At 45.5% G+C, this 26,064-nt stretch overlaps 1 protein-coding gene across 3 annotated transcripts in view; it reads right to left on the reverse strand.

The window, feature by feature from the left end:
- Positions 1-602: 602 nt before the first annotated feature.
- Positions 603-26,064, reverse strand: part of LOC141271204 (killer cell lectin-like receptor subfamily B member 1C) — a 180,298-nt gene continuing 154,836 nt past the window's right edge. For all 3 annotated transcript variants that reach the window (XM_073681319.1, XM_073681318.1, XM_073681317.1), the window contains 3 exons: positions 19,260-19,408; positions 2,333-2,445; positions 603-2,199 (listed from right to left, as the gene is read on the reverse strand). In XM_073681319.1, the coding sequence (XP_073537420.1) occupies positions 2,079-2,199; positions 2,333-2,445; positions 19,260-19,408 (383 nt within the window). In that variant the 3' untranslated portion in view covers positions 603-2,078. The remainder of the gene's footprint in view (positions 2,200-2,332; positions 2,446-19,259; positions 19,409-26,064) is intronic.

The following is a 26,064-nucleotide window of genomic DNA, read 5'->3' on the forward strand; positions in this document are numbered from 1 at the left end:
GGAGGAGCGCAGCGGGGGCCGTCAGAAGGTAAGTATAATGTTTATTTTTTATTTTATTCTTTTTTTCACAGGTTCTATAGTACCCGGGTCCGGAGGAGAGTCTCCTGTCCTCCACACCCGGGTACCATCCGCACATTGAAACGCATGGAATGTGCATCTACATATACAGTGATGCGGAATCCATGCGTTCTAATGCAAGTCAATGGCGGCGAAAACGCAGCGCTTCTGCAAAATAATTGGTAGTGCTGCGTTTTTTTCCACAATGATAATCCACAGCGGAAATTTCCACAGCAATGTGCACAGCACATGCGGATTATCATTGGGGACCATGGCAGACCTTCTACCAAGCATTTTTAAGCGTTTCTGCAGCGTTTTTGCCACTGCGGAAACGCTTAAAAAATGCATCGTGGGCACACAGCCTTAGGAAGTGTAGTAATGAAAGTAATGTGCTGTACAAATTCTTATTTTTCTACATTTATTTTACGGTCTACAAAGTATATCAATCTACATCGTGTATTAGCATATTTGGTATACATGTGATCAGAAGAAATACAGAAATAAATCTAGAGGCATGCAACCTCTATTTATTTAAAATTTGGTACACTTGAAATTGAAGAAAATGCATTTTTCCGCATTTTTAGTCTGTTTGCAAAATTTATAGAAAAAATAGAAACGAATACCTATAGCATATATCACCAAAAGATAACACAATTTCAAATTCATGGGGATACATACTATTTTTATAAAGCTATAACCTGGTAAATTAAAGCATACCAATATTGCCAATTTTGATTTGGGCAATAAGGGGGATGTCCCACAAATTAAGTATGTTTTAATCAATAGATCTTGTAATAATAATAAGTTCCAGAATTTCATGTGTTAAAAAGAAAATGTTCCTGTGCTGAGATATGTTCTTAGAAATATGCCCCTGCTATGGCTATGTACAGCGTATTGGATGTGACCCACCATGTAGAGGTGTTGCAGCTCATGGTAGAGCATACATAGTTCCTAGATGGGGGGGGCAAAAGTCAATTATGATGAAACATATGAAACATCAGAAAGCAGCAGCTGCGAGACCCTGAGGTAACACATTTTTCTGCCTGAGGTAGCACATTTCCCTGCCCGTTTTATCATAGTACTGTGGGTTTCGGCTACATCGCTAGCCCTCTGAACTTATTATAAATCATCAAGTTAGTGAGGTAGGAGCTCCATCAGCCACTGAGTAGATATGTCACTGACTAGATTTATGATGAGCTCATGGGACTGGTGATGCAGCAGAAACACTCGCTCCTGTGATAAAACAGGCAGAGAAATGTGTTAACTCAGAAAGCAGCAGCTGCAAGCCTCTGCTGTGTTGTCTGTGTACTCAGTTATCATAAGTGACTTATATAATCTTCCCTAGCTAGGAGCTGTGGTATTTGCCGATCATGAGCTGGAACAGCTCTGCATGGTCGGACACAGCAAATAAGACGGGACATAGCAGGGACACATTTATAAGATTATCTCAGCGCAGGAACATTTTTTTAAACAAATCCAAGTATGGAGCTTATTATTATTCCAAGATGCATTGATTAAAATTTGCTTTGTTCATGGGACAACCCCCTCCAAGTCAAGTCCCAGAAAACTTGCATTAGGAAGGAGTTACATACAGCTGCCTATAAAGAAAGATTTTCCAGAGTACTGTTTGCTGGATCTACCTTCCTTTTTTTGCTACTGATACTGAATGGAGAATTCACATAAATCTATGCATCAGCACAGATTCCACTTATGCCAATACGTTTAGGAGATAATACTATTATCGCAGCTCGAGCTTACATTCTGACATCCGAGCAACACGGTCCATATACGCCCATGCTGCACAGACTGGCCGCGAGTCAGAAATATAGGAATATATGAGGGTGTGAAGTTCCGGTCAGGAGACCCATGGCCAGTCCATGCTTCATGGTTTGTACACGGACCGTGTTGCACAAACGTCTGAAGGAAGCTTTACACTCGGATCTATTGATTTTACCTTACAGACTATTATTACATGAAGCAATTATTAATCACCCTCACATATATTGTAAAAATAACGAGGGTCAGATCCGCACGGCTTTCTTTTGACACGTCCATCTAGTTTTTGAACTGCAACTGCTCAGAAAATAACCCGATTTAGTCAGTGATACACAGTCTCCTGATACTTGCTTCTTTATCTGGAACCTAAGTAACAAGAGAATAAAACAAGAGGAAATAATGAGAAGCCAGTAATTATAAGGGAGGTCCAGACCCCGGTGATGGGATGTATCACAGTCACAGTAATGACCGGTGTGTGCTGGTGTCAGGAGTCACTTACAAGCTGCCGGAATAATGTTCTCCATCCACCCATCTCCAGACGTCTCCATCACGGTGAAGTCCTATCCAATATACATCCGTTAGCTTTTGTTTGAGAGTTCTCTGTATAAACCCCTAGAATGAAAATATTTTTTTCATTGACTTTTTTTTATATAAATATTTGTAAAAAAACATCACATCCTGATGGCAGAACCTGGCAATGGGGTTGAGCAGCAGCACATTGATGCTACCTATCTCTTCTTTCCAAGGCGGTTTGTTTTGCAGTTATGTCTTTGTTTTTATAATATGTAGTCTGTATTATATATATTATTGTGTTCCAGATGCTGCAGAACAGCAAAATAAAGTGGCAAACAGCCGCACATACAGATATAACCTTTCTTAACACTCAAGAAAGGTATCATGATGTACAGTAGATAGTAAAGAGAGAATATGTATTAGATAAATTAAAATGTAACTTTTATTAAGACTATGATAAGAAGGATCAATGCCTAAGGTTGCTTTCACATTGCTTTTAGGGACACGCTTGGTGGCCCAGTTGGGGCATACAGTTGAAACCAGAAGTTTCCATACACTACATAAAAAGTTACATATGCTTGTTTTACTCAATATCTGACATGAAATCAGAATAAACCTTTCCCGTTTTAGGTCAATTAGGATTATCATTATTTTTAATATTTGCCAAATGCCAGAATAATGAGAGAGAGAGAATGTTTTAAGGCATTTTTATTACTTACTGCAAAGTCAAAAGTTTACATGCACTAAGATTACTACCAGTAGTAAAAAATCCACCACCAAAAGGTTACACTCCAATGAACTTTATTCCAAAATCTTCATTAAAAGCATAGACAACCAACAGTAAAAAAAATGGCAGAGATAGCAGAGGTACCAGACACCGGTTTATGAGTTTCAGGGCCAAATATGCCCCTTAGTCATAACCTAGGGTTATACCAGTGAGTCAGGGTTTTATATTGACCAAGGATTCAAAAACCCCGCCCCCCGTCACATGATTCAGATTTTTCCACACCCACAACCATTAAAAATCTTTTACCAGTACAAAAAATACAAATTTAAAACTAACAATATAATGCTGACATTATACACAGAAGGTAAGTGAACAGTATTAATAAAACAAGATTACGTCTGTACGCTTATTTAAACCGGTGGGATGGGCGGTCTCCATCATCAGGATCCAGTGGGTTTCTCGGCTAAGGAGTATCTGTCGCCAGGCTCCGCCACTTCTGGGCTTACTAACCCTTTCCATTCCGAAAAACTGAAAACCGCTCAAATCACCGCCGTGCATTTGGTAACAATGTTTCTATACATTAGAAGGATTAGATGAATCTCTGTTCACGGAATCCCTTAGATGCTCACTGATGCGCTGCCGGAGTTTTCGTGTTGTGCAGCCTATATAGGAGAGATCGCAAATATTGCAGGTAACCATATACATGACATAGGAACTATTGCAATTTATAAAGTCACAGATAACAATTGTTTCAGACCTCACTTTCTTTACAAACTGCATATCTGCATGCTCCACATCTGCCACCCCGCCACAACTAAAGAAACCTTTAGTAGACAACCAGGACGTTATAACAGGATTATCCATTACCATACTAGGTTTTAGGAGATTGGAAAGAGTGGGAGCTTTCCTTGTGGAAGATAAACTCCCTTCCTGGAGAATACTTTCCAAAGCACAATCACTTTTAAGCATTGGTAAGTATTTAATGATAATCATCTTTATCTGGTTGTATTCTTTGCTATAGGTGGTGACAAAAATGGGTTTCTTTGGTCTTTCTTCATGGAATTTTACCATGTCTGTTCTGGGGATTTTTTTCACAGCTTTTTTTGCTTTTTCCAAAGACCAACTCTGATCACCTCTTTCCCTTAAATGTGCACAGATTTCTCTTCTCTCTTTAATATAGGATTCATGGTCACTGCAGTTTCTTTTAGATCTATATAATTATCCCCTTGGAATATTAACCCTCACATGTCTGGGATGACAGGAATCCGCTCTCAAAATAGTGTTACCCATAGTTTCCTTGCGGAAAGTTGTAGTATTTACCTTATTCCTGTCACCAACAGAGATCAGTAAGTCCAAAAAAACTGATGCTGGTTTTCTTAAAGGTGTGAGTGAAAAAAAGGTTACAATTATTATTATTCAGGTAACTCATAAATTTAGAAATATCAGAAACGTCATCCATTTATCTAGCATAGCTGAATACACTAGACTGGAATGGGTTGTTATCAGAGAAAATGTTTGCATCTTCCCAGCAAGACACAAATGAATTCTCGAAGGATGGAGAGAATTTCGCTCCCATGGACGTGCCTTTGCACTGCAAAAAAATTTTTTTGTTGTACAGAAAATAATTGTGTCTGAGTAGGAAGTCAAGGGCAATGCAAACAAAAGAAATCAAATCAGGGCTGTAGGTAAAATACTTTGACAGCATTTCGGAGACAGCTAATATACCAATATCGTTTGGGATACAAGAGTAGAAAGATTTTATATCTCAGGTAACCCACGTAAATTTATCAACCCACACAATATGGTCTAAAACTGTCAATAAATGACTTGACTTTACTGTAACTCGGACAAATCTGGACCACAGGCTGTAGGAGAGAATCCACCCATTCACATAATTTTTCACTAAAGGATCCCATCCCAGAGACAATACGTCTCATGGGTGGGGGAAACCTCTCTTTATGAAGCTTGAGTACAAAATGAAAAATTGGGACCACTGGATCACTTATGTACATATACTCTACCTCTTTTTCGGACAACACCCCCATAGAACGACCCATATCAAGAAGTTTCTTAATTTCCTCATTAAATGTCAAAGTTGGATTACCTTGCAAAACAGAATAAGTATTAGTATCCTCCAGAATTTGTCAATTCAAGATATTATATAGGGATTTATTCAACGGGATAACCGCCCCCCCTTATCTGCTTTTCTTATTACCAATTCAGGATAATCCTGTAAAGACTGAACCACTCTACTATTCTGCTTGCTATATGATGAACTCAAATACAAATTTTTCAATTTGTTCTGCACTAATTCCTGAAAATGATCCAGTACTGGCACCATTCATTGGACTGGATAGAAAGAGGGATTTTTAGTCCTGAAATTTTCAGTAACAGAGGTAGTAGATTGTTCTCTCCTAGACTCAAAGTCCAGCTGTATCAAAGTCTTATGTGCAAATTGGTCACGAAAATTCCATAGAGACAAACATATCTTCACTAGGTGTCATTGCTGGATCCATATTATTATCTTTCGATGGTTCTTTGAAAAAATGTCTTCTAACTGTGAGACCCCTGACAAAACGGTTTACATCCAGTACTGTGTTGTAAAAATTAAAGTGGAACTCCGGAGCGTATCCTAGACAGCAAATTCAATTGGTTATTATTAATGGTGAAAGAGGACAAATTCACTACATTGGCTACAGGGGATAATACCTTTTGCATTTCGAACTGTACCATTGTGGATATTGTTTCGGCTTTTGGTTTCCGATGCCCGCGTTTCCGCCCCTGAACCGTTTTTTTGGACATATAATAGGAGTCTCAGTAGAGTTATTAGGAGTGTTCACTGAAGATGAACCCTCCTCCGGATCATCAATGAAACCGCCAGAAGTATCCAGGTCACTAAACCCAACTTTTGAACTGCCCTGTCAAGGGGCCTCAGTTTGTGACTTTTTAAGTATAGGTTTAGGTGTTGCCGGTATATCACGCTCAGTTGCCCAGGTATAAACTTTGCCCAGTTCATAATCCTTTAAGTCCCGGTGTAGTTTGGACCTTTTAGTAAATTTAATTGTATTTTCCAACTTTTTTATCTTTTGGTTAAGCTTTTTGTGAAGAGTATCAAACTGTTGACCTGAGACTGAGCTGATTATGGACTCCTGTGCTGTGCGGATTTCACCCTTCAATTCACTCAGGATTTTTTCTTCTCTGTCAGTGATGAGCCTCATTAACTCCTTAGAGCACTTAGGGTAGAATTCCATCTGCTCATAAACTCCTCATCATTATTAAAGGTGTTTTTTTTTAAGCGTAATCCGCAGGGTATGATATCTTTTTCAAAGTACACCTTTAATGAAGCCACATTCCACCATAATTTCATCTCACGTACCAGTAATTTTTCTAACATGTCAGATTTAAAATTGCTGGGACGTGAATAGTCTGCTTTGCTTTGACCAAAAATTTCTTTAAGGTCAGCCATTCTATCACATAGGTTTTCATCCAAATTAAAAGAAAACCCTTTACTATTATTGTTCTGGTTCTCGGTGTCGGTCATTATATTGGACGTGGAGCTTCAGACAGGGAGCATGAAAAACGGGGAATATCCGAAACAATATAGATGAGTGAAAAAGTTTTCATATATCTAGCATAGCTGAACATACTAGACTGAAATTGGTTGTTGTCAAAGTATTCTACCTACAGCCCTGATTTGATTTCTTTTGTTTGCATTGCCCTTGACTTCCTACTCAGACACAATTATTTTCTGTACAATAATAATTTTTTTTGCAGTGCAAAGGTGCGTCCATGGGAGTGAAATTCTCTCCATCCTTCGCTAATTAATTTGTGTCTTGGTGGGAAGATGCAAACATTTTCTCTGATAACAACCCATTCCAGTCTAGTATATTCAGCTATGCTAGATATATGGATGATTTGATCATTATTTGGTCTGCTGACGTTTCTGATATTTCTACATGTATGAGTTACCTGAATAATAATAATTGTAACTTTTTTTTCACTCACACCTATAAGAAAACCAGCATCAGTTTTTTGGACTTACTGATCTCTGTTGGTGACAGGAATAAGGTAAATACTACAACTTTCTGCAAGGAAACTATGGGTAACACTATTTTGAGAGCGGATTCCTGTCATCCCAAACATTTGAGGGTTAATATTCCAAGGGGAGAATTATATAGATCTAAAAGAAACTGCAGTGACCATGAATCCTATATTAAAGAGAGAGGAGAAATCTGTGCACATTTAAGGGAAAGAGGTGATCAGAGTTGGTCTTTGGAAAAAGGAAAAAAAGCTGTGAAAAAAATCCCCAGAACAGACATGGTAAAATTCCATAAAAAAAGACCAAAGAAACGGGAGAATCAAAAACCCATTTTTGTCACCACCTATAGCAAAGAATACAACCAGAAAAAGATGATTATCAATAGATACTTACCAATGCTTAAAAGTGATTGTGCTTTGGAAAGTATTCTCCGGGAAGGGAGTTTATCTTCCACAAGGAAAGCTCCTACTCTTTCCAATCTTCTAACACCCAATATGGTTATGGATAATCCTGTTAAAACGTCCTGGTTGTCTACTAAAAGTTTCTTTAGTTGTGGGGGGGGGTGGCTTTATAAATTGCAATAGTTCCTATGTCATATATATGGTTACCTGCAATATTTGCGATCTCTCCTATATAGGCTGTGTAATGCAGGTGCCGGAATGCAACGCACAGAGACACAAGGCGAGAACAGTCAGAGATGATTGTAAACAGTTTTATACAACAGGTATACTGAAACAAGGGATTAGCAACAAGGATAATGAACAGTGGTTTGAAATAGCAGAAAAATACGAAATTTCTCAAAGTAAGGCGCAGTCTCTTAAAGTAAGGCGCAGTCTGTTAAAGTAAGGTGATGCCCTCAAGCATGAGAGACACCACAACAAGTTCTTTAACCGTGAATTTGGCCCTAGCGGGGGTCACCGGTTATTCCCGCTAGACCGTGAGTCTCTTTCCGGATGAATTCAATTAAATCACGTTGTGCTACTTTAGCCCCAACCGTCCCCCTCCCAACCTGAGTACTTAAACCCAATTGTCCCCGGTACCGTGGGTGAGCAGTGGAAGTGACGGCCCTGCTCACGTATGCAACTCCTCTCTGCTTGGCCGTTGGAGGCAGTCTCTGAAGCCTTGGATAGGGGGGTCCAGGCCTCGTCCGTCGGCGGCCGCCGTCGGGTTCCGCGAACTCACTCAGCACCGCGATCAGGTTCCTAGTATCCTCAGCAGGCACAGCACTCGGGTCACATCTGTGAGGGATCTGGAGCTCTTTTAACGGTGCCCGGCTGGAGCACCTCTCAGGCCTCTGGATTTGGCCTGTCACGTGGGGTTTCTCAGGACGCAGGGAGCACGTCTGCTCCTCTCTGCTGCTTGGCGCCAAACAGCCCCTCAGGTTTGGCGCGCTGGCCTCTTATCTCTCTGAACTCCTTCCTGGAAGTCACCTGATCGGGTCCAGCGTCTGAATCTGCCCTCACTGCAACTTCCTTTGTATATTTTGGTTCCGCTTGACTGTCTCTGGCCAGTAGATGGCAGTCTCGCTCCATCCTTGAAACATCATGTTGAAGTACTTTTACAAGCTTTCTTGCTCGTTCTACATTCCTCCCTCCTTTTTGCTCACCAGTCCTCGGGCGAGTGGACTCCTCGTAGAATTGATGTCTCCTTCCAGGCAGTGCAAGCTCAGACAAGAGTTGGGCACACCCCTGCGTTTTCTGTTGGATTCGAGACCAGATAAACTCTTCCTGAGCATACCGGTTAGGAGGAATTCCGGCATTAGCCTGCTCAGTTCTGCGGGGCTCTTCTTGCGGAGGAGACTCCGGGAGATCCGAGGAATCAACTACTGGGGATTGCAAATTATTTCCTGACTCATTCTGACTTCCACTCCAACGATTCTGACGGGCCCAAATGCATTGTGGCCCACCCTTCTTCATCCCCCAATGTTCCTGTATGTGGCACTTCAGCCAACACGTCTGAGGGCCCAGCCCCGTTACAGACTTCTGATTCAGAGGAGCAAGGTCGCAACATATTACGGTGCAACACCCTGGATGTCGCGGCGTCATCCCCTTCGGGCCTAACCTCGTAGACGGGGTTGTCTGGGTGAACCTTCTTCACCACCCGATATGGTATTGCCTCCCAACGATGGTCCAGCTTACTCCCAAATCGTTTAGCCCTCACCATCACTCGGTCTCCTGGCTGAAGCGATCCACCTGTGGTCGGGGGCCGAACTGCATGCTCTACTTCCTGAAACTTCTGAGCAACCAGTCTTCTCACGGTATGGAGTCGACGCTGGTGTTCTCGAATCCAGGTACTTGGGCTACTGCCCGGACTGGGGTCTTCTGAGTCTAGCTCCAGTTCGGTGATTTCTCGGCCACTTCTTCCAAACAGCAACATATAAGGGGTGTAGCCGGTGGTTGCATGAACTCGATTATTATACACCCACACCAGCTCGGACACGAATTCGGGCCACTTCATCTTTTTGTCCGCTTCCAGTGTTCGCAACATTTGCAACAGGGTTCGGTTAAAGCTCTCGCATGCACCGTTCCCTTGCGGGTGGTAGGGCGTTTTCCGGGAACGGTCGATCCCATAGATGCGGTATAGCTCATCCATCACTCGACCTTGGAAGCAGACCTCCTGGTCAGAATGTATTCGCTTCGGGCACCCATAAATCCGGATGAAATCTTGACAGATGGCCTTGGCTGCGGCTTCTGCCGTCTGATCTTTAGTGGGCGACACTACTGCAAACTTGGTGAAGTGATCAGTCATGACTAAACAGTGTCCATAACCGTTGTATGAAGTTCCTACCATCAAGTAGTCAATCATCAAGACTTCCAAGGGGGCAGAAGTTCGGATGGTCTGAATGGGAGCTCTTTGCTCCGGGGGCTTGTTCTACTCACACTGGCGACATGTTCGGCAGACCCCCTCGACTTCTTGTCGCAGTTGAGGCCAATACACCAGCCGTTGCAACCACCGGAAGGTCTTTTCTACTCCGAAGTGAGCACCTCTGCTATGAGCTTCTTGGGCTAGCTGTGTTACTAGCGCTCCTGGAACTACCACTTGCCAGGTAACATCAAACTCTCGAGGCAGCTGGATTCTTCGGCATAGCAAGCCGTCCTTCAGGAGGAGCCTCTCCCACTGGCCTAGGATTTGTAGGGTAGTTGGAAGTGAAGCGGCTCTGGTTTCCTGGTCGGGTCTCTGATTAAGGGCGACCCATTCTCTCAACTTTGCTAGCTCCGGGTCGGATTGCTGCAGATGTATCTATTCGTCTCTTGAATGGCCCAGAATCTGAGCGGGCCTCGGCTCCTCTCTGGTCTCTTGGGCGTCGACCACAGCAGCGGCGAACTGGCTGAAATCCGGGATCTCGTCGCCTTCGAGCTCCTCATCTCTGTCCTTCTTCGGCCCCACCTGAGTGACCCGGGACAGGGCATCTGCATGTGTGTTCAGGGCCTTGGACCGATAGGCGATTTTATACTGGAATTTGGACATCCTTGCGACCCACCGCTGTCCTAACGCGCCCAGTTTGGCATTCTCCAAGTGGGCCAAAGGGTTGTTATCTGTCCGCACTTGCACTTCTGACCCTGACAGGCACTCAGCAAATTTCTCGGTCATGGCGCACACCAGTTCCAGTAGCTCCAGCTTAAACGAACTGTAGTTGTCCGAATTCTTCTCCGTATCTCGGAGTGACCTGCTGGCATACGCGATCACTCGCTCTTTCCCTCCTTGTACTTGAGCCAGCACTGCTCCCAGCCCATGCAAGCTTCCATCAGTGTACAACATGAAAGGCTGTGAAAAGTCAGCATAGGCCAGAATCGGGGCATCTGTTAGCACCATTTTCAATGCTCGGAATGCCTCTTCTTGTCGTGGGCCCCACTGAATGGGCTGCCGCTTGGCTCCCCCGGCTGTTCATTGAGCGAGATCGCAATCTTAGCGAAGTCTTTAATGAATCTGCGGTAGTATCCAGGAAGCCCCAGGAGGATTGGCTGGCGTGGGCCACTTCTGCACGGCAGCTACTTTCTCCGCAGTGGGGTGCACCCCTGCACTGGACACAGTGTGCCCCAGATATTCAATTTCTCGTTTGAAGAGGCGACACTTACGAGGCTTAATTTTCAGGCCGTGCCTTTGTAGCCGTTCTAACACTTGTTCCAATCGGCGGAGATGATCCTCAAACGTTGCGGAATAGATAATTATATCGTCCAGATATATTAAAGTGGCTTCAAAGTTGAGGTCCCCCAAGCATCTCTCCATCAGCCGTTGGAAGGTTCCTGGCGCATTTGTTAGTCCGAACGGCATTCGATTGAACTCAAACAGGCCCATAGGGAGAACAAAAGCTGTCTTCGGACGATCCTTCTCAGCTACTGGGACCTGCCAATAGCCACTGGCCAGGTCGAGGGAGGAGAAGAATTTGGCGCTCCCTAGTGCAGATAGAGACTCTTCGATTCGGGGTAGTGGATAGGAGTCTCGTACTGTACAGGCATTCAGCTTTCGATAGTCTACGCAGAATCTCAGGGTACCGTCCTTCTTTCGGACCAGCACGATCGGAGCCGCCCAGGGGCTCTGGCTTTCACGGATCACACCGTTCCGCAACATGTGGGCCAACAGCTCTTTCACCTCCTGGTACATTGGAGGCGGGATCTGCCGATATCTCTCTCGGATGGGAGCAGTATTTCCAGTGGGTATTTCGTGCTGAATGTCCCGAGTGCACCCGAAATCATCTTCATGCTCTGCAAACACTCCCTGATATCGCTGTAGAAGTTGTTCAATCTGCCTTACTTGTCCAGCAGAAAACTCAGTCAGGTTAGCTTCCATTTCTTCCAGGAGGTGGCGTCCAGCCAACGGTTCTCTTCCATGTTCCTGGCTATTGAGGGACACCTCTAGGGTCCATGGTTTTCCTTCCACAGGTGCCAGCCCTATAGCGTCAGCTCTAGTAAGGGCCTCCGGCATTACGCACACTCGCGCCACCTCTTGTCGGGGCAACAACTGTAAACTGGTGCCACTTAAATTGATGCAGCACACGGGTATTCGACCGTGCCGCACGGTGGCCAGAGTTCGAGCAATCAGGAGTCCAGAGGGCGCTTCTTCTCCCTCCATTGGTTCAACTTGAATGTCCACGCCCTCTAAGGACACATGTGCCAGCAGCGGCAAAGTGAGTACAGTCTGTCCCACCGGCAGTGTCATTGTGGCTTCGGGCGGTATCGATACCTTACCAAGGTACTGGAAGGTAGTGGGCAACTTTTGAATCTGACTGACCCGCACGAGGTGCTGGAACACTCTCTTGTTAGCTGGGTCTCGAGTGGCGTGGGTCCAGTTGTTTTTGCTACAGCCCTCAGCCAGGAACTGTCCGACTTCTTTCAGCACATTCATGCCCAGGGTTACAATGGGCCCATCGCCTCCGGGCCCGGTGGTCAATACGATCCCTTTTCGACCGAGGACCTTTCCACATGCCCGCACGGCTACTACTCCCGCTACTGGGATAGGTAGTTGATTAGCCGCCACCAGTTTGACAGTGGGTTCCCGGCAGGAACGAGCGACTTCAGGAAAGTGACTTTGGAAGTACGTCTCAGGCATAGTGGTCACTTGAGACCCGGTGTCCATCAAACAGCGGATCCGCTGCCCATTGAATTCAGCCCAGATAATGGGCCTCTCGGAGACAATGTCTTCAGAGCTCCCTCTTCTACTCTCTGAAGCTCGAGACCCCACGGCATTTTAGTTTAACGGCTGTCCGCTCCTCCTCCTTTCTCGGTTGGGACAGTCTTTGGAGATATGCCCCCTACCTCCGCAGGTCCAGCACTCCGGTCCTCGTTCTGCCGATAGGTCGGGTACATGTCGTGCTGGGGCCGGATAGGAACGTCTTTCTCGTTCTGGTCTCCGTCCGCGTTGAGCAGTATGGTCCGTCGGCAAGGGGGCAGTAGGAGTCTTCCTAATAGAATTCAGCTCACCCCGAATGTCTCGAATTTCCTGATGTATTTCCCGTACCCAATCAGGCTCTTGGTTGGTGAATCCAGGAGCAATTGCCTCATGACTTCTAACTGTGGCTTTGAGAACAGGAACTTCTCTCTCCAGGACTCTAGCTTCAGCCCCTACCTCCAGGAAGCCCATATCAGGGCTCAATCGCAGCCGCTCCTTCAGGATCTGCCTCAGGGAAGGGTCTTTCAAGCCAGCAATCAGTTGGTCACGCAACACCTCATCCAATGGTCCCAGTCCTCGGTTCCCATCTCGAGTTTTCTTAGTGATATGGGCCGTCACTTCCTGTAATGCATTAACATACTGATTTACTGTCTCATTTTCCCCTTGGACCCGCTGAAACAAACGTAAGCGCAAGTGTCCCAAATCTGTAGTGTCACCGTGCATGTCCTCTAGAATTTTTATCACTTTATCTACGGTGTCACGGTCCCCAGGTGGCTGTACATCACAGTCTGTCGGGCCTCTCCATCAAGGGTTAGGAGGGCCAGCTCCGCCTGGGCTAGAGGGTCAAGGGGATACATACGTAGCATACTTCTCAGTCTTTCTGCCCAGTCCCAAAGTGACATGCCATCCCCTGTAAACTTGGGAAGATGGCTGAGCATAGCCCCCAGGGGTATATGGCTCCGGCTGGACCCAGCCACAGACTGATCCGCCATCTCTGCGTCTGAATGTTGCATCCTGCCGACTACGCCAAATGTAATGCAGGTGCTGGAATGCAACGCACAGAGACACAAGGCAAGAACAGTCAGAGATGATTGTAAACAGTTTTATACAACAGGTATACTGAAACAAGGGATTAGCAACAAGGATAATGAACAGTGGTTTGAAATAGCAGAAAAATACGAAAATTCTCAAAGTAAGGCGCAGTCTCTTAAAGTAAGGCGCAGTCTCTTAAAGTAAGGTGATGCCCTCAAGCATGAGAGACACCACAACAAGTTCTTTAAGCGTGAATTTGGCCCTAGCGGGGGTCACCGGTTATTCCCGCTAGGCCGTGAGTCTCTTTCCGGATGAATTCAATTAAATCACGTTGTGCTACTTTAGCCCCAACCGTCCCCCTCCCAACCTGAGTACTTAAACCCAATTGTCCCCGGTACCGTGGGTGAGCAGTGGAAGTGACGGCCCTGCTCACGTATGCAGCTCCTCTCTGCTTGGCCGTTGGAGGCAGTCTCTGAAGCCTTGGATAGGGGGGTCCAGGCCTCGTCCGTCGGCGGCCGCCGTCGGGTTCCGCGAACTCACTCAGCACCGCGATCAGGTTCCTAGTATCCTCAGCAGGCACAGCACTCGGGTCACATCTGTGAGGGATCCGGAGCTCTTTTACCGGTGCCCGGCTGGAGCACCTCTCAGGCCTCTGGATTTGGCCTGTCACACGGGGTTTCTCAGGACGCAGGGAGCACGTCTGCTCCTCTCTGCTGCTTGGCGCCAAAGACCCCTCAGGTTTGGCGCGCTGGCCTCTTATCTCTCTGAACTCCTTCCTGGAAGTCACCTGATCGGGTCCAGCGTCTGAATCTACCCTCCCTGCAACTTCCTTTGTATATTTTGATTCCGCTTGACTGTCTCTGGCCAGTAGATGGCAGTCTCGCTCCATCCTTGAAACATCATGTTGAAGTACTTTTACAAGCTTTCTTGCTCGTTCTACAGCTGCACAACAGGAGAACTCCGGCAGCGCATCAGTGAACATCTAAGGGATTCAGTGAACAGAGATTCATCTAATCCTTCTAATGTATCAAAACATTTTTACCAAATGCACGGCGGTGATTTGAGCGGTTTTCAGTTTTTCAGAATGGAAAGGGTTAGTAAGCCCCGAAGGGGCGGAGCCAGGCGACAGAAACTTCTTAGCTGAGAAACCCACTGGATCCTGATGATGGAGACCGCCCATCCCACCGGTTTAAATAAGCGTACAGACGTAATCTTGTTTTATTAATACTGTTCACTTACCTTCTGTGTATAATGTCAGCATTATATTGTTGGTTTTAAATTTGTATTTTTTGTACTGGTAAAAGATTTTCAATGGTTTTGGGTGTGGAAAAATCTGAATCATGTGACGGGGGGCGGGGTTTTTGAATTCTTGGTCAATATAAAACCCAGACTCACTGGTATAACCCTAGGTTATGACTAAGGGGCATATTTGGCCCTGAAACTAGTAAACCGGTGTCTGGGACCTCTGCTATCTCTGCCATTTTTTCTACTGTGGGTTGTCTATGCTTTTAATGAAGATTTTGGAATAAAGTTCGTTGGAGTGTAACCTTTTGGTGCTGGATTTTTTACTACTAATTGGATTATTCTGGGATGGCAGCCATGCACAAAGAGGACAGATGAGCTGAACAATACTTTTTCACTCACTAAGATTACTATGCCTTTAAACAATTCTGGACTGCTCATATGATGATGTCATGTGTTTGGAAGCTTCTGTTTTTTGGCAAGATCTGAGTTAATTAGAGACACACCTGTGGATGTATTTTAATGAACACCTGAAACACACTGCTTCTTTGTGTAGCATCATGGGAAAGTCTAAAGAAATCAGCCAAGATATAAGAAAGAGAATTGTGGACTTGCACAAGTCTGGCACATCCTTGGGTACAAGTTCAAGATACCTGAATGTGCCTCGTTCATCTGTGCAAACAATTATATGCAAGTAAAAACAAGATGGGAATGTCCAGCCATCACACCACTCAGGAAGGAGATGGGTTCTTTGTCCCAGAGATGAATGTGCTTTGGTCTGACATGTGCATATCAACCCAAGGACAAAAGTAAAAGACCTTGTGAAGATGATGGTGGAAGCTGGTAAGATTGTGTCAATATCCACAGTAAAATGAGTACTGTATCAACATGGGTTGAAAGGCCACTCTGCCAGGAAGAAGCCATTACTCCAAAAGAAACATAAAAAAGTCAGATTAATGTTTGCAAATCCACTCAGTAAAAAGACCTTAATTTTTGGAGACATGTCCTGTGGTCTGATAAAACTAAAATTTAACTTTTTGGGCATAATGACCATGGTTACATTTGAAGGACAAAGGGAGAAGCTTGGAAGCCTAAGAACACCATCCCAACTGTGAAACATGGGGGTGGCAGCATCATGTTGTGGGATTGTTTTGCTGCAGGAGGGACTGGTGCACTTCACAAAATAGATGGCATCATGAGAAAAGAAGATTATGTGGCAATACAGAAACAACATATCAAGACATCAGCCAAGAAGTTAAAACTTGGGTGGAAATGGGTCTTCCAAATGGACAATGACCCGAAGCATACTGTCAAAGTGGTAACAAAGTGGCTTAAGGATAACAAAGTCAATGTTTTGGAGTGGCCATCACAAAGTCCTGATCACAATCCTATTGAAAATTTATGGGCAAAGCTGAAAAGACTGCGAGCAAGGCGACCTACAAACCTGGATCAGTTACACCAGTTTTGTCAGGAAGAATGGGTCCAAATTCTGACCAACTATTGTGAGAAGCTTGTGGAAGGATAACCCAAACGTTTGACCCAAGTCAAAGGGCAATGGTACCAAATACTACTGAAATGTATGGAAACTTTTGACTTTGCAGTAAGTAATAAAAAAGCCTTAAAACATTCTCTATCTCATTATTCTGGCATTTGGCAAATATTAAAAATTATGGTAATCCTAATTGACCTAAAACGGGAAAGGTTTATTCTGATTTCATGTCAGATATTGAGAAAAACATGCAGATGTGTCTTTATATAGTGTATGTAAACTTCTGGTTTCAACTATACATCTGATTGCCCCCACAAAACGGGATTCGGATGTATGCGCCAACGGAGCAATAGACTGTAATGGGGCCGGTAAACCGAACATGCGCCCTGATGTGCATCTGACGCGCCCCCTGGGCCTGCATTGTGGATGCACGGTGCGGGAATACCCGGAGCCGGATCGCTGGGGGTTGTAGTCTTCCGTGGCGGTGACCCGGTCCGTGCCCAGGGCGGTCAAACCAGTAGCAGTCTTAGTGTAATAACAAGTGTCCGACTACGCCACCCGTGGATTGCGGTCAGTGGGGACCGCCGCTGCAGGGCAGACCGCTGAGGCTGGTATTATGTGTGCAGCTTAGAGTGGGATGACTCTCCACGGGAGGAGTATAGCCTCAGGGCAGTTTGTGTGGATGATGGGAGTGATGGTGCACGAGCGCAGCAGGAATTACTCAGAGTCTTTGCAGTGCAGTTCAGGGTCTTTACTGGTGATAAGAAGGCAGACCCTCCCGGGAGTACTGGCTAGTATAAGGGGCCTGGTCAGTCTGCGAGCAAGCCGGAGTTCCCCTGGCCAGGTGGAGTTGTAGGCCTCCCCGTCTATCTGCACTCTTTCTGGCTACCTTGCTGTAAGCGGTTACAAGTAGCCCACGTCCCTGAGTATACCGTGTGGTGCTCACCCATATGGCTGGTGACTTGGGGCCTTCTGTTAGCCTCCGCTCCTGGATGGCGGCGCTGGCCCCTTCCTTGTGACTGAGCCTCCGGGCTTCTAAGGCCAGAGGACCTGGAATCCCCCGCCGGCTGGTTTCTGCTGCTGGGTGTATATCAGTCCCCACAGCCTCGCACTCCGGTGTCCGGTTTTAGTGTCCTCAGCCAGGGCGAGCTATATCTCCACTTAGCTTCCAGCCCCTGGTCTTCTGCTCCTAGCTCCTACAGAGCTCCTAGTTCTTGCTTTCCCTGTGTCTGCTGCTCTCTGGACCAGACTGCATCTCTGTCTGGGACTTCACTCCCTAATCCCGCCCCAGACCCAGTTTATAAGGGCAGATTCCTCCCCTCCCAGGTCTGGGCGGGTGGTGTTGCATGCTGAAGGGCTCCTGACCAGAGAAACCTCCCACTTGCTCTCAGACATAATATTTCTATTACTGTGGCAACCAGACCCCTGGGGTGCCACACATCTTTTTCGTGAGTGTACGCCTACTGGAGGTGGACACTCAGATGTAGTAGACGGCGTCTGAGTGTCCACCTCCAGTAGGAGTAAACTCCTGAAAATTATGTATGTTAGAGAGCACGTTTGCTCTGCGGGTACTATTACAATCTATGGCCTTGTTGGTGCATATGTCCAAATCCTGTTTTTCAGGGTTTCGGACATGTGCCCCAACGGGGCCACCGAGTATATCCGTAAAAGCAATGTGAAAGCACCCTAATTGAAATCAATAAAACCAGTCAAGACATCTCATGCACATGCAACGACTGTAACTCAGTCATATATGAGTGTGTGTGAGATACGGCACTGCTATGAATGACTCTGACTCTGATATGTTACCAAACGAGCTTCTTTTTTTATAACTTGCAATAAATGACAGTATATCTCTTCTAAACAAGATATTGGCCACAACAGCCAACAATCACAAATACAACTTATACAGCCTGAGAGATCCCAAGTGTCAGCTTCACAGTATGGAGAAGGACTACTCCCAGGCTTTACCACTCCCAACCTTATCCGGTACAGGGCCAACCCGTAGTTCTACCATGACCGTGACACGTGGTCCTCTGAGGCATACAATCTTACACCCGCCTCCCGCTTTAATTACAATAGATTCCGGGGACCCTGTTTTCCCCTTGATAGATATACAGGGTGGGCCATTTATATGGATGCACCTAAATTAAATGAGAATGGTTGGTGATATCATGTAAAAAAACTCATGAAATAATAAAGTTACATCAAAACCAAGCACACCATTGTTTTTATTATGAAATTCTCAATAAGTTTGATGTGTCACATGACCCTCTTCCCATTGAAAAAAATAAAGTTGGATCCAAAATGGCTGACTTCAAAATGGCCGCCATGGTCACCACCAATCTGGAAAAGTTTTCCCCCTCCCATATACTAATGTGCCACAAACAGGAAGTTGATATCACCAACCATTCCCATTTAATTTAGGTGTATCCAGATACCCAAGTGTCGTTCTACCACTTACTGGAATGGGACCCCTTAATCCCTCCCAAAGTATTTCATCCTTGGTTCCGAGGAATCATGGGGGATTTACAAAAGGGAACTACAGTGACAGGAACCTCTAATTAAGCATACAAAGGACCTCATACCTTCAACAGATTTAGGCTGCACAGTCTGCACATCTACCTAGGGGCTCTTGTCACTACAGGTCCCCTTTGTGAGCCCCCAGCACGTACACCTCCCTAATGATTCCCAGCAAAAGAAAGGATTCATAGAAAGAGTAGAATCGAAATACCATGCACAGCATTCACCAGAGACCGCAATATGTCTGCATATACCTGTTGTTCCTGGTCTTTAATGACCAGTAGATCGGCTCCCATCATCTTACAATAATCCCGGCTCTGGCTCCATGTTCTGTCTGGTACATCTGAGTAGTAATAACAGTGATCTCCATGTAGCCGCCATTCAAAAGGACACAAAAGACAACCTGAAATACAATAAACAAAGTGTACAAAAAATATCCAAACTTGCATTTTATTTAAATATAGGCAGCAAATCAATTAGGCCACAGTTAAAGGGAACCTGTCACCAGAAAAAGAGTTATTAACTTGCAGATATGAGGTAAATCTGCAGGTTAATAGCGTTACCAACCTGCCCGGTGCCCGCACTTAGCCTAACACTGCAGGGAGTAAATGAACTTTATCTCCCCCCCCCCCCGCAGCGTTCCGGTTTCAGTCACAGGGGCAATACCAGCGCTGGTTCAGCCACCGGACTGAGTATACAGAGCGGCAGCTGTAACCGCGCCCCAAGCCCTGCCTCTGCATTGGGTCGGCTGTCAGTCAGGGCCAGGGTCGTGGTTACAGCCCCCACTCTGTATACTGAGCCCATGCCGGCGCCGCCCCTGTGACTGAAACCAGAAAGCTGACGGGGGGAATAAAGTTAATTTTCTCCCCACAGCGTTCGAATAAGTGCAGGCGCCGGGCAGGTAAACAACACTATTAATCTGCAGATTATCCCCATATCTGCAGGATAATAGCGTTTTTTTCTAGTGACAGGTTCCCTTTAATGTCATGCGGGAAGTACAGTGGTACACTATGCCTGTAAGGGGTGTTTGGATGGTGATGTGCTCCTACACACATAGAATACAGAGACCCCATGGTTTCTCCAGTCATGAATGGAGGAAAGATTGTAATTGTAAATAGGAGAGCATTCCATGACAGCTTTACTCATGAAGAGGCAGCAAGCTATATGGTCACAGTTTGTTAACCTCTTTACCCACGAAGGCTGTTTGCACTTTAATGACCAGGCCAATTTTTTCAATTCTGACCACTGTCACTTTATGAGGTAATAACTCTGGAATGCTTCAACGGATCCCACTGATTCTGAGATAGTTTTTTTTTGTGACATATTGTACTTCATGATAGTGGTAAAATTTCTTCGATATGATTGGCATTTATTTGTGAAAAAAATTGGAAATTTGGTGAAAATTTAGCAATTTTCAAACTTTGAATTTTTATGCCCTTAAATCAGAGAGATATGTCACACAAAATAGTTAATAAATAACATTTCCCACATGTCTACTTTACATCAGGACAATTTTGGAACCGACATTTTTTTTTGTTAGGAATAGTGATGAGTGAGCGTGTTCTGTGAGCCCTTTCGGCGAGCATGCTTGGGTGCTCGCCGAGTATTTACAGCGTGCTCGAGTATTATGTTTTAGTCACTGCGTGTGCACGATTTGCGACAGTTTGACAGTTTTAATACTTGTGAGGAATGCCTGAAAAACAAGCATTCCTCACATATATTAAAGCTGTCAAATAGTCGCAAATCATGCACACGCAGTGACTAAAACATAACACTCGAGCATGCCGTAAGTACTCGGCGAGCATGGTTTAACAGAACACGCTCGCTCATGAAGTTATAGTTAGGAAGTTATAAGGGTTAAAAGTTGACAAGCGATTTCTAATTTTTCCAACAAAATTTACAAAACTATTTTTTAGGGACCACATCACATTTGAAGTGACTTGCTGAGTCTATGTGACAGAAAATACCCAAAAGTGACACCATTCTAAAAAATGCGTCCCTCAAGGTGCTCAAAACCATATTCAACATTAACATGAACCCTTCAGGTGCTTCACCGGAATTTTTGGAATGTGGAAGATTACAATAAACATTTAACTTTTTTTCACAAAAATGTTACTTTAGACCCAATTGTTTTTTATTTTTGCAGGGTTAACAGGAAAAAATGAATCATAACATTTTTTGTGTAATTTCTCCTGAGCACTCCGATACCTCATATGTGGGGAAAACCACTGTTTGGTTGCACGGCATGGCTCGGAAAGGAAGGAGCGCCATTTGACTTTTTGAATGTAATATTTGCTTGAATAATTAGCGGATGCCATGACGCGTTTGGAGAGCCCCTGATGCGCCTAAACAGTGGAAACTCCCCACAAATGACACCATTTTGGAAACTAGACCTCTCAGAGAACTTATCTAGATGTGTGGTGAGCACCTTGAACCCCTGGATGCTTCACAGAAGTTTATAACATTGAGCCCTAAAATAAAATTTTCTAATTTTTCCCACAAAAATGTTTTCAGCCACAAATTTTGCATTTTCATAAGGGTAGCAGAAGAAATTGCACCATACAATTTGTTGTGCAATTTCTCCTGAGTAAGCAGATACCCCATTTGTGGGGAAAAACACTTTTTGTGCGCATGGCAGGGCTTGGAAGGTAAGGAGTGCCATTTGACTTTTTGAATGTAAAATTTGCTTGAATAATTAGCGGACGCCATGTCACATTTGGAGAGCCCCTGATGTGCCTAAACAGTGGAAACCCCCACAAGTGACACCATTTTGGAAACTAGACCCCATAAGGAACTTATCGAGTTATGTGTGGTGAGCACTTTGAACCCCCAAGTGTTTCACAAAAGTTTATAACGTAGAGCCGTGAAAATAAAAAAAACACTTTTTTTTCCACAAAAATGATGTTTTAGTCCCAATTTTTTTATTTTCACAAGGTTAACAGGAGAAATTGGACTCCAAAAGTTGTGAAATTTCTCCTGAGTACGCTGATACCCCATATGTGGGAGAAAACTACTGTTTGGGGGCACCGTCAGGGCTCGGAAGGGAAGGAGTTTTAGAATGCAGACTTTAATGCATTAGTCTGTGTGTGTCATATCGCGTTTTGAGAGCCCCTGATGTGCCTAAGCAGTGGAAACCACCCACAAGTGACCCCATTTTGGAAACTAGACCCCTCAAGAAATGTATTTAGATGTGTGGTAAGAACCTTGAACCCACAGGTACTTCACAGAATTTGACAACGTGGATCTGTAAAAATGAAAAATATATATTTTTCCAACAAAAATGTTGTTTTAGCCCCCAACATTTTCATTTTCACAAGGACAGCAGAAGAAAATGGACCCCAATATTAGTTGTTGAATTTGTCCTGAGTACTCCGATATTTCATATGTGGTCGAAAACTACTTTTGAGGCACAGTGCAAAGCTCAGAAGCAAAGAAGCGCCATATTGGAGTTCATATTTTGCTGGGCTGGTTTGACGGTGCCATGTCACATTGGCAGAGCCCCTAAGGTGCCAGAATGGTAGAACCCCCATAAAAGATCCCATTTAACAATTAACCTTTTAATAAATTCATCTAGGGGTGCAGTGAGCATGTTGACACCACATGTGCCTCACAAAATTTTACACCATTGGGCAGTGAGGAAAGAATAATTACATTTTTACCACCAAAGTTTTGTTTAAGCCCCAAATTTTACATTTTCACACTGGGAAATGGGTAAAAATAGCACCAAAAGTTGTCACACAATTTTTGCTGAATGTAGAAATACTCCATATGTGGCTGTACAGTACTGCTGAGCCACACAGTCAGACTCGGGATGGACAGAGCGCTATTTGCCTACTGGAGCGCAGATTTTCCTAGAATAGTAAGCAGACTCCATATACAGAGACCCTAGGTGCTAGAAGAGCAGAATTCACCCTCAAGTGAGCCCCATTTCGGAAATTATACTGCTTTGGGAATTTATCTACAGGTGTGATGAGGATTTTAACTACATAGGTGTTTTCCAGAAACAAACAGCAGTGGATTTTGCTTAGTGAAAATTACAAATTGCCGCTGTAGTGAAGAGTTTGTTATGCCCACCTCCTGCTTCTGTAGAAGTGCACCTGTAAATTAGGTGGGCTCTCATAGCTACAGAAATGCCAAACATGTGGATGCTAACTGTGGTTTAGGTACACTGTGGGCGTTAAGAGGGCGGTTGCAGACAACTTTAATAAAATGGAATGCAACCGACCCCGGGGTCCGCAATGCAGCATGGTGGACTGCTGCCGAACACTTTCCGGGTGGAAAGGAAAGCAACCAACTTAAATGTAAACCCTTCCGTGTTTCTGCACACTGGAACGGGTATAGCAATTCGCACTATCTCCGTTAGTAGCACGAGATAGGCGGAAAAAAACTGTAGTCCTGTTACAGCACAGGGACGGCGCTAGGATGCGTGTGTGACTACGCCGACGGGCACACGTGTCTCCAGCCGGCATGCTACCAGGCTGAAGGGTACTACTCCACGTGACTGACAGGCGAAACGATGGACAGGACGTCTGCAGGCTGCTCGGGGTGATAGGCGACCCCTTTGGCAGAGCCAGACTGCTAGACGGAGCTACCTGCCTACTTTCACTAGCCTGCCTACTTTCACTAATTCTGCCTGGAGAAACTACGTGGAGCACAGTCGTCCACACACAGAAACACTTGCTCATGGCGTGCCACCATGTTTGTGGGCAGGCCTTTTAAAGACTAAGCCCTGCCCACCGACATGCCATTGGTGACGCCACCCGAGGACCAATCAGGCGATGCCAGGTCACTGGGTCAGGTGGGTGCCAAACCACCAATCATGATCCGCCAGGTCACGGATATGCTCAGTGCGGCGAATCCTGGACTTAGACTCCAAAAGCCCTGTCTCCCTCTGCAACCTATGCTTAACATAGCTAGGCACAAATACCTGAGAGACAATCTGCACGTCTCGTGGACCAGCTAGGTGCTGGGGCTGATGACAATGCTGAGCAGCATCAGCCCTGGCTGGACCAAAATGGGAGACCACAGAAGGTTCTGGACCCATTTCAAATCCAGCACCTGACCGACACCTAAAATTATCCCCACTTCTAACATCCTCCTCCACTTAACGCTCATTTACCTCCATGAGCCAGGGGGCAAGAGTGTGGTCCACCAGGTCACAGAGAGGATTCACGGAACCGTGACCCCTCCGGTGTACAGGGTACCCTTTTTTAACGCGGGGAGCAGGACGACGAGAAGTGACAACCGGCTCTCTATGTGTGGAGTACGTCACGGGTGACAGATGGAGAAGACCCGCCGGTCTCTGGCGGAAAGATTTATCTCTCGCACAGACGGAACATGCGAGAACAAAGTCCTTGACGTCTTGGCACCACCGGGGCCACCAATAGGACCGTTGAAGCGACTTAGTGGTACGTTTGACCCCCAGGTGGGCTCCGATCTTAGGGGCATGAGCCCAGGAGAGCACCATATTCTGTAGATTAGGGGAAACAAATGTCCTCCCCGACGGAACCGGGTTAGAGGACACTGCAGCCACCCTCTCTTCCTGAGAGTTCTTTACGACATAATCTGACAAGACCCAGGTCCTGGGGACAGACAAAGAATCAGTACCGGATGCCGCAACGATAGAGGGATCAGAGACTACCCTCCGGGTGACTTTGACCATAAACTGAGATGCACAATTCTCACTCCAGGAAGAAATTCTCCGCGTATTCCAGTCAATGTGTGGAGTATGACAACGTAGCCAGGGGAGACCCAATAACACCTCATCTAATCCACCGGGAATAATAAGAAATGAGATGACCTCCCGGTGGCCCTGAGGAAATGACATGGTGAGGGGAATCGACTGGTGAGTGATTTGCTCATCCTGGAGTGAACCATTGACAACACTAATGTTCATAGGTCTTGAGAGTAACTCTAAAGGGATAGCATGCCTCTGGGCAAACGTAGATGATAAAAAATTGCCATCAGCACCAGAGTCCACCCACGCCTTGGCAGTAACTGCAGATGTACCAAAGGACAATGTCACATTATATAATAATTTGGAGGAAGAAGTCCCGGAATTTAATACACCTCCTCCAATGGTGGTAATACCTACTCGTTTTGCCGACTGCTTGGAACCCTTATTTACGGGGTACTCCAAGAGATGTGCAGGTCGGGAATGAGAGGGACTAGACTCAGCCTTCGGGTCAAGAGTCTCGGGTTTGGAAATGGGTCTAGAGATGGATGGTGCCAACTGATACTAAGATCTGGAAACCTCCAGCTCTAACTTGTGCTCTGCATGACGCAAGTCTATAAGGTCAGCGAGAGATATTAACTCCTCCAGGGAGGTTGGAATCTCTCTGGTAGATAAAGCATCTTTAATATGCCCAGCCAGACCTTTCCAGAACACCGGGATAAGCGACCGCTCAGACCAATCCAGTTCAGCCGCTAGGGTTCTGAACTGGATGGCATAGTGGCTGGCGGTGGCCGAACCCTGGATCAACGCAAGAAGCTTAAGAGCCGTATCATGCGTGACCTGAGGACCTAGGAATACACTTTTTAGGGTCTTAAGGAAAAGACCCGCATTTACTACAACCGGATCGTTCCACTCCCATAGAGGAGTAGCCCACTCCAGAGCCCTGTGACCGAGTAATGAGATGATATATCCCACTTTGGCTCTTTCGGTGGGGAACCGTGCCTCCATCATCTCCAAATGAATGGAGCATACATTAATAAAACCCCTGCAGAGTTTACTATCCCCAGAAATTTTTTCCGGGAGAACAAAACGGGGTAATGGAGCACTTGCAGTGGTTGCAGTATTCACCGCAGTCGAGTTAATAATATTGGCTGCTAGAGTAGCCGCCTGGGTAGCTACTGCAGTGATATCAACGACCGGGGCGGTTTGTTCCAAATTCTAAGTCTGGCCTCCAGTTGATGTATATACCGCTGCAGTTGTTGGTTGTCGGCCATGTTCGACAAGACCCTGGCGCTCGGATACTGTTAAGAGGGCGGTTGCAGACAACTTTAATAAAATGGAACGCAACCGACCCCGGGGTCCGCGATGCAGCCTGGTGGACTGCT

The sequence above is a fragment of the Phyllobates terribilis genome, unplaced genomic scaffold, assembly GCF_046119375.1.
Source record: "Phyllobates terribilis strain yellow unplaced genomic scaffold, ASM4611937v1 Scaffold_5__5_contigs__length_657084704, whole genome shotgun sequence".
Taxonomy (NCBI): Eukaryota; Metazoa; Chordata; class Amphibia; order Anura; family Dendrobatidae; genus Phyllobates; species Phyllobates terribilis.